This window comes from Pituophis catenifer, unplaced genomic scaffold (genome assembly GCF_029215685.1).
Source record: "Pituophis catenifer annectens isolate HBS135680 unplaced genomic scaffold, rPitCat1.0.hap2 SCAF_8, whole genome shotgun sequence".
Classification (NCBI taxonomy): domain Eukaryota; kingdom Metazoa; phylum Chordata; class Lepidosauria; order Squamata; family Colubridae; genus Pituophis; species Pituophis catenifer.
Genome location: NW_027256888.1, coordinates 75,247,190 through 75,262,163, shown reverse-complemented (window position 1 = coordinate 75,262,163; position 14,974 = coordinate 75,247,190). Strand labels below are relative to the sequence as shown.

The window sequence follows — 14,974 nt, the reverse complement described above, 5'->3', positions numbered from 1 at the left end:
CATGAGTGATAACGCGCATAGAAAGGTCTCGGTATGTAAATGTGTTCATGCTTCATGCTTACCAAAGATGACTATGATATATATACATTTTAGGTGGTAGATGTCACTATTTTCCAGAATAACAGAGTTGGAAGGCACCTTGGAGGCCTTCTAGTCCAACCCCCTACCCCCAAGCAGATGGAATGGAATGGAATGGAATAGAATAGAATAGAATAGAATAGAATAGAATAGAATAGAATAGAATAGAATAGAATAGAATAGAATAGAATAGAATAGAATAGAATAGAATAGAATAGCAGAGTTGGAAGGGACCTTGGAGGTCTTCTAGTCCAACCCCCTGCTTAGGCAGAAAACCCTACACCACTTCAGACAAATGGTTATCCAACATCTTCCTAAAAATTCCAGTGTTGGAGCATTCACAACTTCTAGGGGCAAGTTGTTCCACTGATCAATTGTTCTAACTCTCAGGAAATTTCTCCTTAGTTCTAAGTTGCTTCTCTCCTTGATTAGTTTCCACCCATGGCTTCTTGTCCTGCCCTCAGGTGCTTTGGAGAATAGCTTGACTCCCTCTTCTTTGTGGCAGCCCCTGAGATATCAGAACACTGCTATCATGTCTCCCCTAGTCCTTCTTTTCATTAAACTAGACATATCCAGTTCCAGCAACCATTCTTCATACTGTTAATCTTCTTATGTTCCTATCACCCATCTCCTCCCTTCCCTCCTTCTGGAGGCAAGTTGTTCCACTGATTAATTGTTCTCACTGTCAGAAAATCTCTCCTTAGTTCTAGGTTGTTTCTCTCTTTGATTAGTTTCCACCCGTTGCTTCTTGTCCTGCCCTTCAGGTGCTTTGGTAGCCTTATACCATTTCAGACAAATGCTTGTCCAACCTCTTCTTAAAAACCTCCAGTCTTCCACTGATTAATTATTGACTTTGCTTGTCGGAAGTTCGCAAAAGGTCATACGTGTCCCCGGGACACTGCAACCGTCATAAATACGGGTCAGTTGCCAAGTATCTGAATTTTGATCCCATGATCGTGGGGCTGCTGCAATGGTCATAAGAGTGAAAAATGGTCATCGGTCACTTTTTTCAATGCTGCTGTAACTCTGAACAGTCACTAAATGAACCATGGTGGTAAGGTGAGAACCACCTGTACGGGCAATGATCAAAATATGTAAAATACTGTTAATATTTTAATCCAAGAAATAAACACCACTGTTCCTCGGCAGACAATATGATTTAAATACATGAATATTATAAACTTTATGTCTTTACTTTAAGCGCAACTAGACCTGTCCTTCAGCAATATTTTTCCCTTTAAATAAGGTATATATGGAATGGGCATAATGTTTTGAATTTAGACCATCTCAAATCCAAAACGATCTGTTTTGAGGATGGAAGCAGTACTTGCAAACACGAAATATTTGTTGGGTATTTAAAGGTGGGCTACCCCTAATATTATGCAGAGATTTCAGACTTAAAAGACAAGTGTTTTAAATTCCAAATGGTTCAGATTTGCAATGATTTTTCCCCACCGTCTTTCAGCCTAAAGCTGTGATGGTGAACCTAGAGTACGCATGCCGGAAGTGGCACGCAAAGCCATCTCTCCGGGCACGCTAGCCGTCGCCCGTTGCTCTTCCGGGTTCTAGCCAGCTAGTGTTTGTGCATGCGGGAGTGCTGGAAAGTGGAAGAGTAGCTCCCTGGCACACAAGCGCGCGCTGGGAAGCTGAGCTTCCAGTTTCCGGCACGCGCATATGCGCCAGCCAGCTGGTCTTCACGTGCACATGTGTGACAGAAACCGGAAGACCATGCGCACGCCGGAAACTGGAAACTCAGCCTCCCGGCACACATATTCACACCAGGGAGCTGCTCTTCCGGTTTTCCGGTGCTCTCATGCACGCACGCACGTGGTCCTGTTTCAGCACTCGGTGCCGAAAAGATTCGCCAACATTGGCTTTAAGGTTATTTTATTGAGTATATTCAATCTCTAAACAGGACTGTAACTTAAATGTGGAATTATAGAGAGAGAATTGTAAGCCGCCCTGAGTCTCCGGAGAAGGGCGGCATATAAATCAAATTAAAAAAAAAAAGACACAATGTGGAGCGGTGCTTATTATCCATATTAAAAAGCTTACAACTTGGAATAAGAACAGAACTCTCTTAATGATGATTCAGAAGCATAAGATATTTTAAAAATACTCCAACATATTGTCTATTTATTTATAAATAATAGAGATCACTCATTCTCGCCTCTCTCATCTGAGGCACTTGAAATCAAGGCCACCTCTGAATAGAGTTGAGATGGCCTGATTTGTAGTCTCCACGGAAACGGTGTTGATAGATTTTTGGCTGTTGCTCACTTAGCTGTATTTCCTTGTCTGTTTCGCCCAGATAAACCGATCTTATAAAACTACAGATATGCTTTAGATCTATTTTCTCTGAAGTAACCCCTGTTCAAGCCTCAGTTTCAGGGGTGAAATGTTCCTGGTTCGGACCGGATCGCCCGATCCGGTAGCGATGGCGACGGGTGGTTCAGAGAACCGGTAGCAAAAATCCTTGCGCGTCCCCCCCCATGCCCAGCTGAGCCACGCGATCATCAGAGGCTTTTTTTTTTACTTTTAAAAACATTTTTTCTACAACTTCTTTGGCCAAAAAAATGCTTTTAAAAGTAAAAAAAAAAAGCCTCTAATGATCGCGCGGCCCAGCTGGGATCGTCAGAGGCTTCTAAAAGCATTTTTTCTACAATCTCTTCGGCCAAAGAGGTTGTAGTAAAAATGCTTTTAAAAGTTAAAAAAAAAAAGTTGACCACGCCCACCCAGTCACATTATCCCCCACCAAGCCACGCCCACAGAACCGGTAGTAACAAATTTTACATTTCACCACTGCTCAGTTTGCTTTCTTCTGTGCCCTGGGACTTTATTCCTTGACAACAAAATATTTCAGGTCTTTGTGACGGAGAATTTGAAGTGACTCTAAACTAGTTTTGCTTAGCCAAACTAAGATATCACACATGGCCTGATTTTGCGATTAGCATCTTCTTCTTCAGCAACCAGTCAGGCTGAAATGCTGAATTGCATTTCTCTTTTGACTTTGTCTTCTATCAAGAATCAGCCAAAATTCTGCAAGATAGACTTATGACGCAGCAATTCTATATCATAGTCCATGCTTTTGGATCTACAAAGCTATCCCTTTGGAACAGCAATACATGTTGTCCTCGGCTTACAACCGTTCATTTAGTGACCATTTGAAGTTACAACGGCACTGAAAAAAGTGTCTTATGAATGTTTTTCACGCTGTTGCAGCCATCCCCATGGTGACATGATCAAAATTCAGACCCTTGGCAACTGACTCATATTTATGACGGTTACAGTGTCCTGGGGTCATGTGATCAGTTTTGGCAACCTTCTGACAAACAAAATCAACAGAGAAGCCAGATTCACTTAACCACCGTGTTACTGACTTAACCACTGTGTTACTGACTTAACCACTTAACCATTCATTTAACAACTGTGGCAAGAAAGGCCGTAAAATAGAGGGGGGGGGGAAACTCACTTAACAAATGTCTCTCTTAGCAACAGAAATTTAAACACTTGAATATTTTATTAAAATCCAAGGATGGAAATTTAACTTGTGAAACAAGTGGTTAAAAAGGAAATTGGATTTAAATCTCACTGGGATTTGGCTACCGAGCTGGGCCCTAATTATAGGTAGTCCTTGAGTTACGATTATAAATGGTCCAGGAGTGGGTTCTAAATTTTTTTTCTACCAGTTCTGTGGGCGTGGCTTATTTTGTGGGTGTGGGTTGATGGTCATGGGACAAACAATTCTTTAGGATTTAGCAGAGGTACTGGTCTACCAGGCTTTTAACTGCTTGCAGAGCCGTACCGGTCTACCCATTTGTTTTTGGAGAGTACTGGTATACCGCCTTTTACCGCTGATCAGCTGAAGGGCGGCCCTTTGAAGCGCCACGACAAGAGTTTAAACAGTTTTTTGCCACTCTGTCACCACTGAGAGCATTGGAAACTGCTTTCAGGCAGCTTGGCCTCAATTGCCAATCTACCACCACCGAGCGGTTTACAAGGAGCGGATCGGTTCTAGCCGATCAGTTGGGAGGCTTCTTGGCTTCTCAATTTAAAGCGATGGTGTCTTGTTTTTTTTTCTTCTCTTCTTCGTCAAGTGAGCCCTGATTTTTTTTCCTTCTAACCGATCAGCTGGGAGGCAGCGAATAGATTGGGGGCGGGACCAGGCAGAGGTGGTATTTATACGTAAGATCTCCGACCTCCGGGTGTTTCGCTGCGCACTGAAGACCCTGTTGTTCCGCCAGGCCGGGCTATCAACATAATAATTTTAAATTGGGGTATTTTAAATTTCTGGGATTTTAATTTGAGCCTAATCTATTTAATTATTTTAATTTTTAATTGTTGTTTTGTTTTGTGTTTTTAAATAGGCTGTACACCGCCCTGAGTCCTTCGGGAGAAGGGCGGTATAGAAATATAATAATAATAATAATAATATTATTATTATTATTATTATTATTATTATTATTATTATTATTACCGGTTCTCCAAACTACTCAAAATTTCCACTCCCGGTTCGCAAGAACCGGGGAGAACCGGTAGCAACCCACCACTGAATTGCTCCCAAAATTTGTGTTGTTAAGTGAAACATTTGTTAAGTGAGTTTCCCCCATTTTACCACCTTTCTTGCCGCAGTCGTTAAGTGAATCACTGCAGTGGGTAAGTGCAGAAAGTTTTGGGGCTGATTGTGGTTGTAAGTCCAGGACTTCATGTATATCCTAGTTAAGATCATAACGTGCTAGCAGGATATACCTTAAGAAGCCTATACAGATGTTCCCAAGGTTTTTTCTTATTAAAGCCCATTGGATTTATTTTTAAATTAAATATCTAAAACAGATTTATATGGCGTAGAGTGCCCAGCTTTTACTCCATTAGAATATGAATAATTATGCTTGTCCACAAATGCCGTTTGTGCAGAAAAAGAGGTAGATCACTTTCACCGTCAACAGAATAATTGGTGATTCCAAGAAATGAATCGGGAACCAACATGTAGACACATGTCCGATGGCACTGAAACAGCCCCTGAAATTTTGCTCGATAACAGAAGAGATTCCACAATGAGTCAGGCGAGCCATAGGTTTATCCTGTACCTGTTTTTATCTTCTTTAAAAGTAAAAAGCAAAGACAGCTGGGCAGGGGCAGGGGCAGGGCTGAAATTCAGCAGTTCTGACAGGTTCTGGAGAACCAGTAGCGGAAATTTTGAGTAGTTCGGAGAACTGGCAAATTCCACCTCTGGCTGGCCCCAGAGTGGGGTGGGAATGGAGATTTTGCAATACCCTTCCCCCAGGAGTGGGATGGGAATGGGGATTTTGCAGTATCCTTCCCCTGGAGTGGGGAGGGAATGGGGATTTTGCAATATCCTTCCCCCAGGGGTGGGGTGGGAATGGAGATTTTGCAGTATCCTTCCCCTGGAGTGGGGAGGGAGTAGGGATTTTGCAATATCCTTCCCCCAGGAGTGGGGTGGGAATAGAGATTTTGCAGTATCCTTCCCCTGGAGTGGGGAGGGAATGGAGATTTTGCAGTATCCGTCCCCTGGAGTGGGGAGGGAATGGGGATTTTGCAGCATCCTTCCCCTGGAGTGGGGTGGGAATGGGGATTTTGCAGTATCCTTCCTCTGCCACGCCCATCACGCCACGCTCACAGAACCGGTAGGGAAAAAAATTGAATTTCACCCTTGGCGAGAACCCGGAACTTTGCTTTACAGGAACTTTTTGAAAACTTCAAAGCTATGACTAATGCAAACTTTAACCCCCCACTCCCCCATTTCATTTTGAGCTGAGTTTGTAGGTAAGGAGGAATGCCTGGCTGGTGTGTAGCTGAAGAGATAAGCGAGCTCTGGGGTTTTGGGTTGGGGTTTTTTTTTCATTTTGTTAATGGAAAGTGTTTGCTGGAGTCTGTTGTTGTTCTGGGGGGTGGGGGGGGAAAGTGGGGGTAGTTGAGAAAAACAATCTATTTTTGCCCAGTCGACAGGCGAAACAAATCTTTTCCGTGCCTGTATATTGGTGTTACTGGTTTGTTTTTCCATTTAGAGTTGGACGTAGACTCTAAAAAATAAAAATTGAAAAAAGGTTTATGGAGGAAGGAAGTGTTGCAAAGAACATTCTGGTCCAGAATGCAGCAGCGCGGGTAGTGATGGGGGCAACATGGCGCTCCCATGTAACACCGCTCCTGCGCGAGCTGCACTGGCTCCCGGTGGTCTTCCGGGTGCGCTTCAAGGTGTTGGTTATCACCTTTAAAGCGCTCCATGGCATAGGGCCTAGCTATCTCCGAGACCGCCTGCTGCTACCGACGACCTCCCATCGACCCGTGCGCTCCCACAGAGAGGGCCTCCTCAGGGTGCCATCAGCCAAACAATGTAGGCTGGTGACCCCCAGGGGGAGGGCCTTCTCTGTGGGGGCTCCCACCCTCTGGAATCAGTTGCCCCCGGAGATAAGAAGAATCCATGACCTCAATGCCTTCCGTTGTTCCCTGAAAACCTATCTTTTTCAGCAAGCCGGGTTGGCTTAGAAGAAATTTTTAAATTCTTTTAATTAGTTTGTGATTCTTAACTTTCGGGCCAAAATTTATATATATTTTTAAATGTTTTAATATTTGTATTCTATGTTTTTTATCTTGGCTGTACACCGCCCTGAGTCCTCAGGGAGAAGGGCGGTATATAAATTGGAAATTAAATTAAATTAAATTAAATTAAACAGAGAAAGGTTTTATTAGAGCTGGTTTTTTAACTAGCCGCATAGGAGTTAATTTAGACAACAACTCTCTCTTGCGGGTGGAGAAGAACTGAGCCCATATGTTTTCAGCAGATGGTTATATTTCAATTTGTAGCAGGAGGAACAGGATGGAATTATTAACAGCTATTTTTCCTACGGCCGCCCTCAGACACAGGCAGTTCTTGACTTGAAACCATTCATTTAGTGACCGTTGAAAGCCATGACGATGGCGCCGATGACCGTTTTTCACACTGATGACAGTTGCAGTGTCCTTGTGGTCAGGTGACCAAGATCAAGGCACTTAGCAACGGGTTCATATTTATGACGGTTATAATGTCCCAGGGTTACGTGATCCCCTTTTGCGGCCTTCTGACAAGCAGGGAAGACGGAGTCACTTAACAAGCATGTTACCGATTTAATGACCGCAACGATTCATTTAATTACGGCACGAAGGACGTAAAATGGGGCACAACTCGCTTAACAAGGGTCTCGCTTAGCAATGCAAATTTTGGGCACAATTGTGTTCGTAAGTCGAGGACTGCCCGTAATTAGGGCCCAGGTCTGTAGTTTACTAGGTCTAGCTTAGGGGTGTGAAACTCAAGGCCCGCGGGCTGAATCTACCCTGCGAGGTGCTTAGATCTGCCCGTGGAGCCGCCATAGGGGGAAACAGCAAAGGCCCAGCCTGCGGTGCCTCTGCCAGCGAAAACGGAGCTCGGGAGGGACGAGCCCCGTTTTTGCTGGTAGAGGATTGCAGGAGGCCCTCACGGTTGAAAATGGAGCTCGGGAGCCCGTTTTCGCTGGCAGAGCTTTCTGCCCACCACAGGTGCCCCTGACATGAGTGACGTCAAGCTGGCCACACCCCCTGGCCACACCCCCTCCTCCCCCGAAGGCCAAACACAACCCTGATGCGGCCCTCAATGAAATTAGATCAAGACGTTAGAATATTTTTAAAATTTTAAAATTTGTGTCTTTGATTTTTATGTTAAAAGATGTAAGGGAGGGAATTAAGTTAGATAGAATTTTGATTGATAATTGGATATAAAAAATGAGTAGAGTTTATTTGGAAATTAAAGTTTTGGTGATAGAATAGGCTGGTTTAGAAGAAGAGGTTAGAATTTGTGTTAAAAATTTGAGTTTTGATTTTTAATTTTAAAAGATTTAATGGGGAAATTGGGAATAGAGCTTGTTAAAGGAATGTAAGCGATTGTACCTATCTATGACCGGATCAAGACTTCGTTCTTAAAAGATTTATTTTATGTTTATTTTTGGAAAAAACAATAAAAAATATTTTCAAAAAAACATGACATCCCTGATCTAGCCAAATCCAATTTCCTTTTTACCCCTCGTTTCGCAGAGTTAAATTTCCATGGGCTGGATTTTTAATAAAATATTCAGATATTATTCAAAGGCGTAAGGAAAATAATTCCTGGCAGAGCACAATTCCTGATCAATTCCTGATCATGAGATCATGCAACAGTGGAGGAAGGATTCAAAGCAATGCATGAGAAAGGAGGTATTTTGGCTCCGTTTAGCCCAGACGATCTAATTCATTTTCAAAAATGAATCTGATTTCTTCTCCCCTCCTGGGATGAATAAACGTTGGCCTGCTTTGTCCCTGTTGTTATTTGTCCTGCTGCACAACCCCTGGGAGCACAAAACAATAACAACCCAAAATACAATCTGCATTGAGATTGCTTTTCCAGGCGTGCACAGTCCCTCTTTTTTACACACAGAGCCTCTGTTGTCTTCAAGCATGAAGTGTAATTAGCGTTGATAGATTGCGTTTGTATCCCGAACTCCGTTGTAGAAAATTCCCAACAATGATCCAACTAAGGGAAACATCTTCAAAGATAGTTATTATTATTTTTTTTTTAAAGATAGATTTGTGAGAACCGAACCTGTCTCTGGAGAGTCTCAGCCATCCCAGGTCAAGGTGCTTTTTATCAAGAGGCAACTGGATTTTCTGGGTTTTTTTCTTTGAAGACATTTCGCTTCTCACCCAAGAAGCTTCTTCAGCTCTGACTGGATCTGTGGTGGGAGTCAATTTTTTTTACTACCGGTTCTGTGGGTGTGGCTTGGTGGGCGTGGCGTGGCTTGGTGGGCGTGGCTTGCTGGGCCTGGCAGGGGAAGGATACTATAAAATCTCGATTCCCTCTCCACTCCAGGGGAAGGTTACTGCAAAGTCCCCATTTCCTCCCTATCAGCTGGGACTGCGGAGGCAGAGAATAGATGGGGGCGGGGCCAGTCAGAGGTGGTACAGTATTTACCGGTTCTCCATACTACTCAAAATGTCTGCTACGGGTTCTCCAGAACTGGTCAGAACCTGCTGAAACCCACCTCTGGCCTGGATGATAGGGAATGGAAGGATTTATACTCCTTGCAGACAACTGACCATTTGCGTTCTTTATATAAATCCTTCCGTTCCCCATCATCCAGTCAGAGCTGAAGAAGTTTCTTGGATGAGAAGCGAAATGTCTTCAAAGAAAAACCAGAAAGTCCAGTGGCCTCTTGAGAAAGTACCTTTGGGACAACCAAACATTCACATAGCCATGTTCTAAGCAATGATCCAACTAAGGCCAGGGACAATTCGTTGTGTTGCCGTGGGACAATTCAAACAACACAAAAGTTGAATTAATTTTGACGGAACCCTGTCCAATAATAATAAAAGAAAGTCAATCTAGAAATACAAGAGTTACAATAATTTCGACGTAAACGTGGTCCCCGATAATAAAAGTACCTGAATGAAACAATTAATACAGTGTTTTTTTTGTTTGTTTGTTTTAATTTGATTTATATGCCGCCCTTCTCCGGAGACTCAGGGCAGCTTACAATGCGTTAAGCAATAGCCTTCATTCTTTTGTATATTTTATACAAAGTCAGCTTATTGCCCCCACAAACTGGGTCCTCATTTCACCTACCTTAGAAAGGATGGAAGGCTGAGTCAACCTTGAGCCTTGGAGAGATTCGAACCAGCAGAAATTGCAGGCAGCTGTGTTAATGACAGGGTGCACCAAACCACTGTACTATCAAGGCTCTTGATAGAGAGCTTGAATTGTTGAATTGTTGAATTGTCCTGCAGCCAGTTATCCTGTGGCGAGCCGGCCAGGGCGAGTTGGCCATGGTGAGTTGGCCATGGCAAATTGGTCACAGCAAGTTGTCCTAGACCCAACTAATGCAGGTTTCTCCAATCTTGGCAACTTTAAGATTTTGTGGACTTCCAACTCCCAGAATTCCCCAGCCAGCATGGTGTCAGGTTTCAATGCTATCTCAAAATAAATGATTTTCCAGACTGCCGATCTTTGAGGAAATTTTCTCTTTATTGAGCATAGTGATCTGTCCCTGGCTCTTTCGCGGTCAGCACTGACCTTTGCCCCCCAAGCCCTCCCTTTCCGATCCCCAATTCTCTGCGTCTCATTGGCTATCTTCCAAGCCACTCTCCTCATCCCATCTCCGTCAGATCACAGGAATGTCCCCTCTCCTCCCATCTCCGAGGAGACAGAATCTTCAAAGGAATTAAGTTGACACATGGTTTACCTGAGGAATTCTGGGAGTTGAAGTCCACAGGTCTTAAAGTTGCCAAGTTTGGAGATCCTTGAGCTAAAGGAAACATCTCCATAGTAAGTTATTTTAAAAAAAAAAAAAAATTGTGACAAATACCCAAGCATGCATTTTTAGCCATGTTCTGAAGTCTACAAAGTCAGAATGTTGCTTTCGATCAAAGCGATTGGCTTCCGTCGCCGACTTCTTTCTTCCTCTTACTTTCTCCCGCTCTCTGTCTCTCCCAGCCTGCCATCCTTCTTGCAAGACGTGCAGCGGAGCTGAGGATGATGAATGCACAGCTTGTCACCCCCATGCCTCTTTCCTCAACGGAAGATGCAGAACTCCCTGCAAGAGAGAGCAATACCTCAATCTGGTAGGATACTGTGCGGGTAAGTGCACGAGAAAGATTGAACCGCTCGCGGCACAATTTATCGTTTGGCTCTGCCACATTTGTAACCCTGCCTTTCCACTCTCCCGAGGAGTTCACGAATAATGCAATTCTGTCTTCATTCTGAATGGAATTCGTGGGAAGTTGCTGCTTTGTTTATGGCTGCGTTTGAGCCAAAATGCAGATTTGTATCCTGGGCTGCCGGCTGCCACTGTAATGCTTGCTTGTGTTTTGCTACATTATGGTGACAGACTGCTATAGATCCTGGGCAATGATGGGTTGCTACCGGTTCACAAATGGGTGTTTGTTTTCTTGGCATTGGCTGTTGCCTGGCATTCCCTGATGGCATTTCCCAGGCTCAAGGTTGACTCAGCCTTCCATCCTTCCGAGGTGGGTAAAATGAAGAGCCAGATCTCTGTCTGATTCTGGACTCTGTATGGCTTTGCCAAGTAGGTCTTTGGCAGAGTGCCAAGGGAGATAACAGTTGGATATTATCCCGAAGGATTTCTCCTGAAGGACTTTTTGCAACTAATTGGGACTCAGCTGTGAATGAAAGTAATTCACAGCTGGTGCAATAAAAGAGGTTTTTGGGACTACTCATGTGTTTTTTTTTTTTATAAATTTTTATTAATAAAAGATATATGAACATTAAGACAACATGTGTTTTAATAACTCAGGAAGCCTAGGTCACAACAGCTATTGCTAAAAGAACAGCCTTCTCCAAGCTGGTGCTTCCTATGTTGGTTGGAGTTGCAGCTCCAATCTTCCCAGTCAGGGAAGGAAGGAAACCAGATTGGGGAGGAGTTGGCTGGATGAATGCAACATGGAGTATTTAGGTGCATGGAGTATTTAGTTGTGTGCTTTGAGCTCTGTTTAACCAAAAGAGATATGCTGGCCATGAACCAAAACCATCTTCAACACATTTCCTTTATGTGATCTGAATCACATTTCCACCTACTTCCCGGCATTTTTGCAATTTAAAATGTTCTGGTGTTTGCTTTTGGTTGCTCCTAATTTACTGGAATGTAGTAATTGCAGTGTTTAGCCATGGCAGATCTAAACTGCACACATTGCGTCCTGAGCTCCATTTTCACTGGCAGAGGCATCACGGGCCGGTCCTTTGCTGTTTCCAGGGCGGCCCCGCGGGCCAGATCCAAGCATCCTGTGGGCCGGATCTGGTCCCCGATCCTTGAGTTTAACACCCCTGTCTTAGTGTTTGAACACCTTTTGAAAGTCGTCCTGTCAATCTCTCTTTAAGTATGATTAATGATTTGGTAGCAAGTAACTATCACATAAACTTCGTACAACTTCAGATATTAAAATATGGATCCCCCCCCAGCCCCACCTGGGCCTCCACAGGCGCCTCTGGCCACGAGCAATGTCGAGTTGGTCACGCCCACCTTGGCCACACCCACACAGGCCTCTCGAGGTCAACCATACGCCTGATGCGGCCTTCAATGAAATCGAGTTTGACACCCCTGTTATAATACATATATCAGTTTTCCTGAACCAGGAGCTTCTCCAAATGTTTTGAAATAAAACTTTGAAAATATTCAGGCCGAATTATATTGTCTGGGAAGGGAAAAATATCCACAGGATGGGTTGAGTAGGAAGTTGACATAAATACTACTGTACTGAATGTTAACGCTCCTGTATGAGGAAATTTCAATTTCTAATGTATTTTTATAACTGTCACTCAATCTGTCATTGATGCTTGTTTAATACAGAATTTTCCTTTCCAACCCTGGAGGCAAACATTGGAGATTGCTTCTTCAAAGAAACTTCTTCTTCTTCTTCTTTTTTTTGTACCTATAGACGAGAACGTTAAGTTTGCCAACTTCAGATTAATTGCAGTCAGAAAGCCAGTGGCAAAAAAGGAAAGCGAAAAACATTTTAATTGTGAGGAGCTACACCAATTATTATTTTTCAGAGTGGGTAACGGCGTAAGTCAATTTAATTGGCAGGAAGGGAGTAATAGAAAAATAGTGCTATCTTTGGGAAGAATAACAGGCCCAAAATAATATTATATAATGAAAGGCATTATATAATTAGTTGAGTCCTTTTCTCTGCAGCCACTTCTACTTTGAGGTAATATAGCGGAGTTTTACATTGTCAGTAATCCTGTGAGGTTTGTCTGAAAGAATTATTTCTATCTTTCTTTTCTCCTCCTTTGATTTTTTTTTCTTTCTTTCCTATTTTGAGAATCCAGATTCGCTGTTGTAACAGTCTGGCAAATGCAGAGAGCAGCTGCTTTGAAATGTTCTTGTATTGTTGAGAAGTGAGCCACATATAAACCGGATTGTCAGTTTTTACGTGTCTTTCCTAGTCAGTTTCACTCACCTAATTTACAGGTAGTACTCAACTTAAAACACTTTGTCCAGTGACCTTTCAAAGTCACTGAGAATGGGACTGATGGCCGTTGTTTCACACTTACAACCATGGCAGCATCCGCATGGTCACATGATCAAAATTCAGACGCTTGGTAGCTGATCCTAATTTATGACAAGTGCAGCGTCTTGGGATCATGTGATTCCCCTTTTGCGGCCTTCCAATCAGCAAGCTTGTTGGGGAAGTCAGATTCACTTAATAACCGTGTTATTAACTTAACAAATGCAGTGATTCACTTAATCACAATGGCAGGAAAGGTCGTAAAATGGGACAAAGTTCACTTAACAACTGTCTCGCTTGACGACAGAAATTTGGGGCTCAATGGTGATCATAAGTCGAGAACTAGAAATATCACCCAGGGGGCTTCGGTAGTTAAAGGCAGGGGTGAAATCCAGCAGGTTCTGGAGAACTGGTAGCAGAAATTCTGAGTAGTTCGGAGAACCGGTAGTGGAAATTTTCATATCGTCACCGCTACCGGCTCGGCCGAACCGGGAGGAACCCACCACTGCTGATGACACAGATAAATCTCTAGGTGACCTTAATGACTGGCTAAAAGGATGCAAATGTCCAGCTGTCTGCAAGGAGTACAAATCCTTCCATTCCTCTCTAATGCAGTCAGAGCTGAAGAAGCTTCTTGCAGGAGAAGCGAAACGTCTTCAAAGAAAAACCAGAAAGTCCAGGTGCCTCTTGAAAAAAAAGCACCTTTGGGACAAAAAGGATTGAAGGGTTAAGTTCTAGCCACAAAGGAGACATCAAAACAGCGTATTTGGACAGCAGTATTGTGCCTCTTCCTCCAGACTGCCGTCATTTCCCTGGTAATTTTCTGACTCACCGTAATGAGGATTCATTTGGTGTCCAATATCCCTTCGCGTGCACTGCATACAAAAGACTTTTTGTAAAACCTATTTTCCCCGTAAAATCTTTTGAACCCTCTTGGTTCAGGAGACGGTCAGGAGCCCTTGGCTAATGGGCTGCTGAAAGTAGCAACTGTCAGTCTTCCCCTAGTAATAAATTCCGTTCTTGGTGGTGGTAGGTGAGTCTTGGGCATGTTTAGAATAGAATTAGAATTAGAATTAGAATTAGAATTAGAATTAGAATTAGAATTAGAATTAGAATTAGAATTAGAATTAGAATTAGAATTAGAATTAGAATTAGAATTAGAATTAGAATTAGAACAGAACTGAACTGAACTGAACCATGGCTGAACCATGGCTTAGGGCCTGGTTATTTACGGGACTGCCTGCTGCCACAAACGGACTCCCACCGGCGGTTTCTCTCACAGTGAGGGACTCCTCTGGGTGCCGTCGGCCAAACAATGTCGGCTGGCGGCCCCCAGGGGGAAAACCTTCTCTGTGGGGGCACCTACTATCTGGAATGAGCTCCCCCCGGAGATATGGAAGATCCCGGATCTACGCATCTTCCGCCGTGCTCTTAAGACCTTTTTATTTCACCAGGCTGGTCTGGCCTAACCTTTCCCATTCTTTTTTAATGTAAATTTTAATGTAAATTTTAATTTGTTTTTAACCTGGGGTTTTAAATTTGTCTTGGGCTAAATTGATTTAATTCGATTTTACTTCTGCTCTTAATTTTTATATTCTATGTGTTTTATTCTGTGCTTGTTCACCGCCCTGAGTCCTTCGGGAGTAGGGTGGTATGCAAATTAAATAAAATGAAAATGAAATGAAACTGAACTGAATTCTTTATTGGCCAAGTGTGATTGGATACACAAGGAATTTGTCTTTGGTGCATACCAGAGGTGGGTTTCAGCAGGTTCTGACCAGTTCTGGAGAACCGGTAGCGGAAATTTTGACTAATTCGGAGAACCAGTAGTAAAAAGTCTGACTGGCCCTGCCTACATCTGTTCTCTGCCTCC

At 43.3% G+C, this 14,974-nt stretch overlaps 1 protein-coding gene across 1 annotated transcript in view; it reads left to right on the top strand.

Moving 5' to 3' along the window:
• Window positions 1-14,974, top strand: part of FRAS1 (Fraser extracellular matrix complex subunit 1) — a 294,939-nt gene that overhangs the window by 69,603 nt on the left and 210,362 nt on the right. Inside the window, exon 18 of the mRNA XM_070949170.1 lies at window positions 10,571-10,714. Coding sequence (XP_070805271.1) covers window positions 10,571-10,714 — 144 coding nt within the window. The remainder of the gene's footprint in view (window positions 1-10,570; window positions 10,715-14,974) is intronic.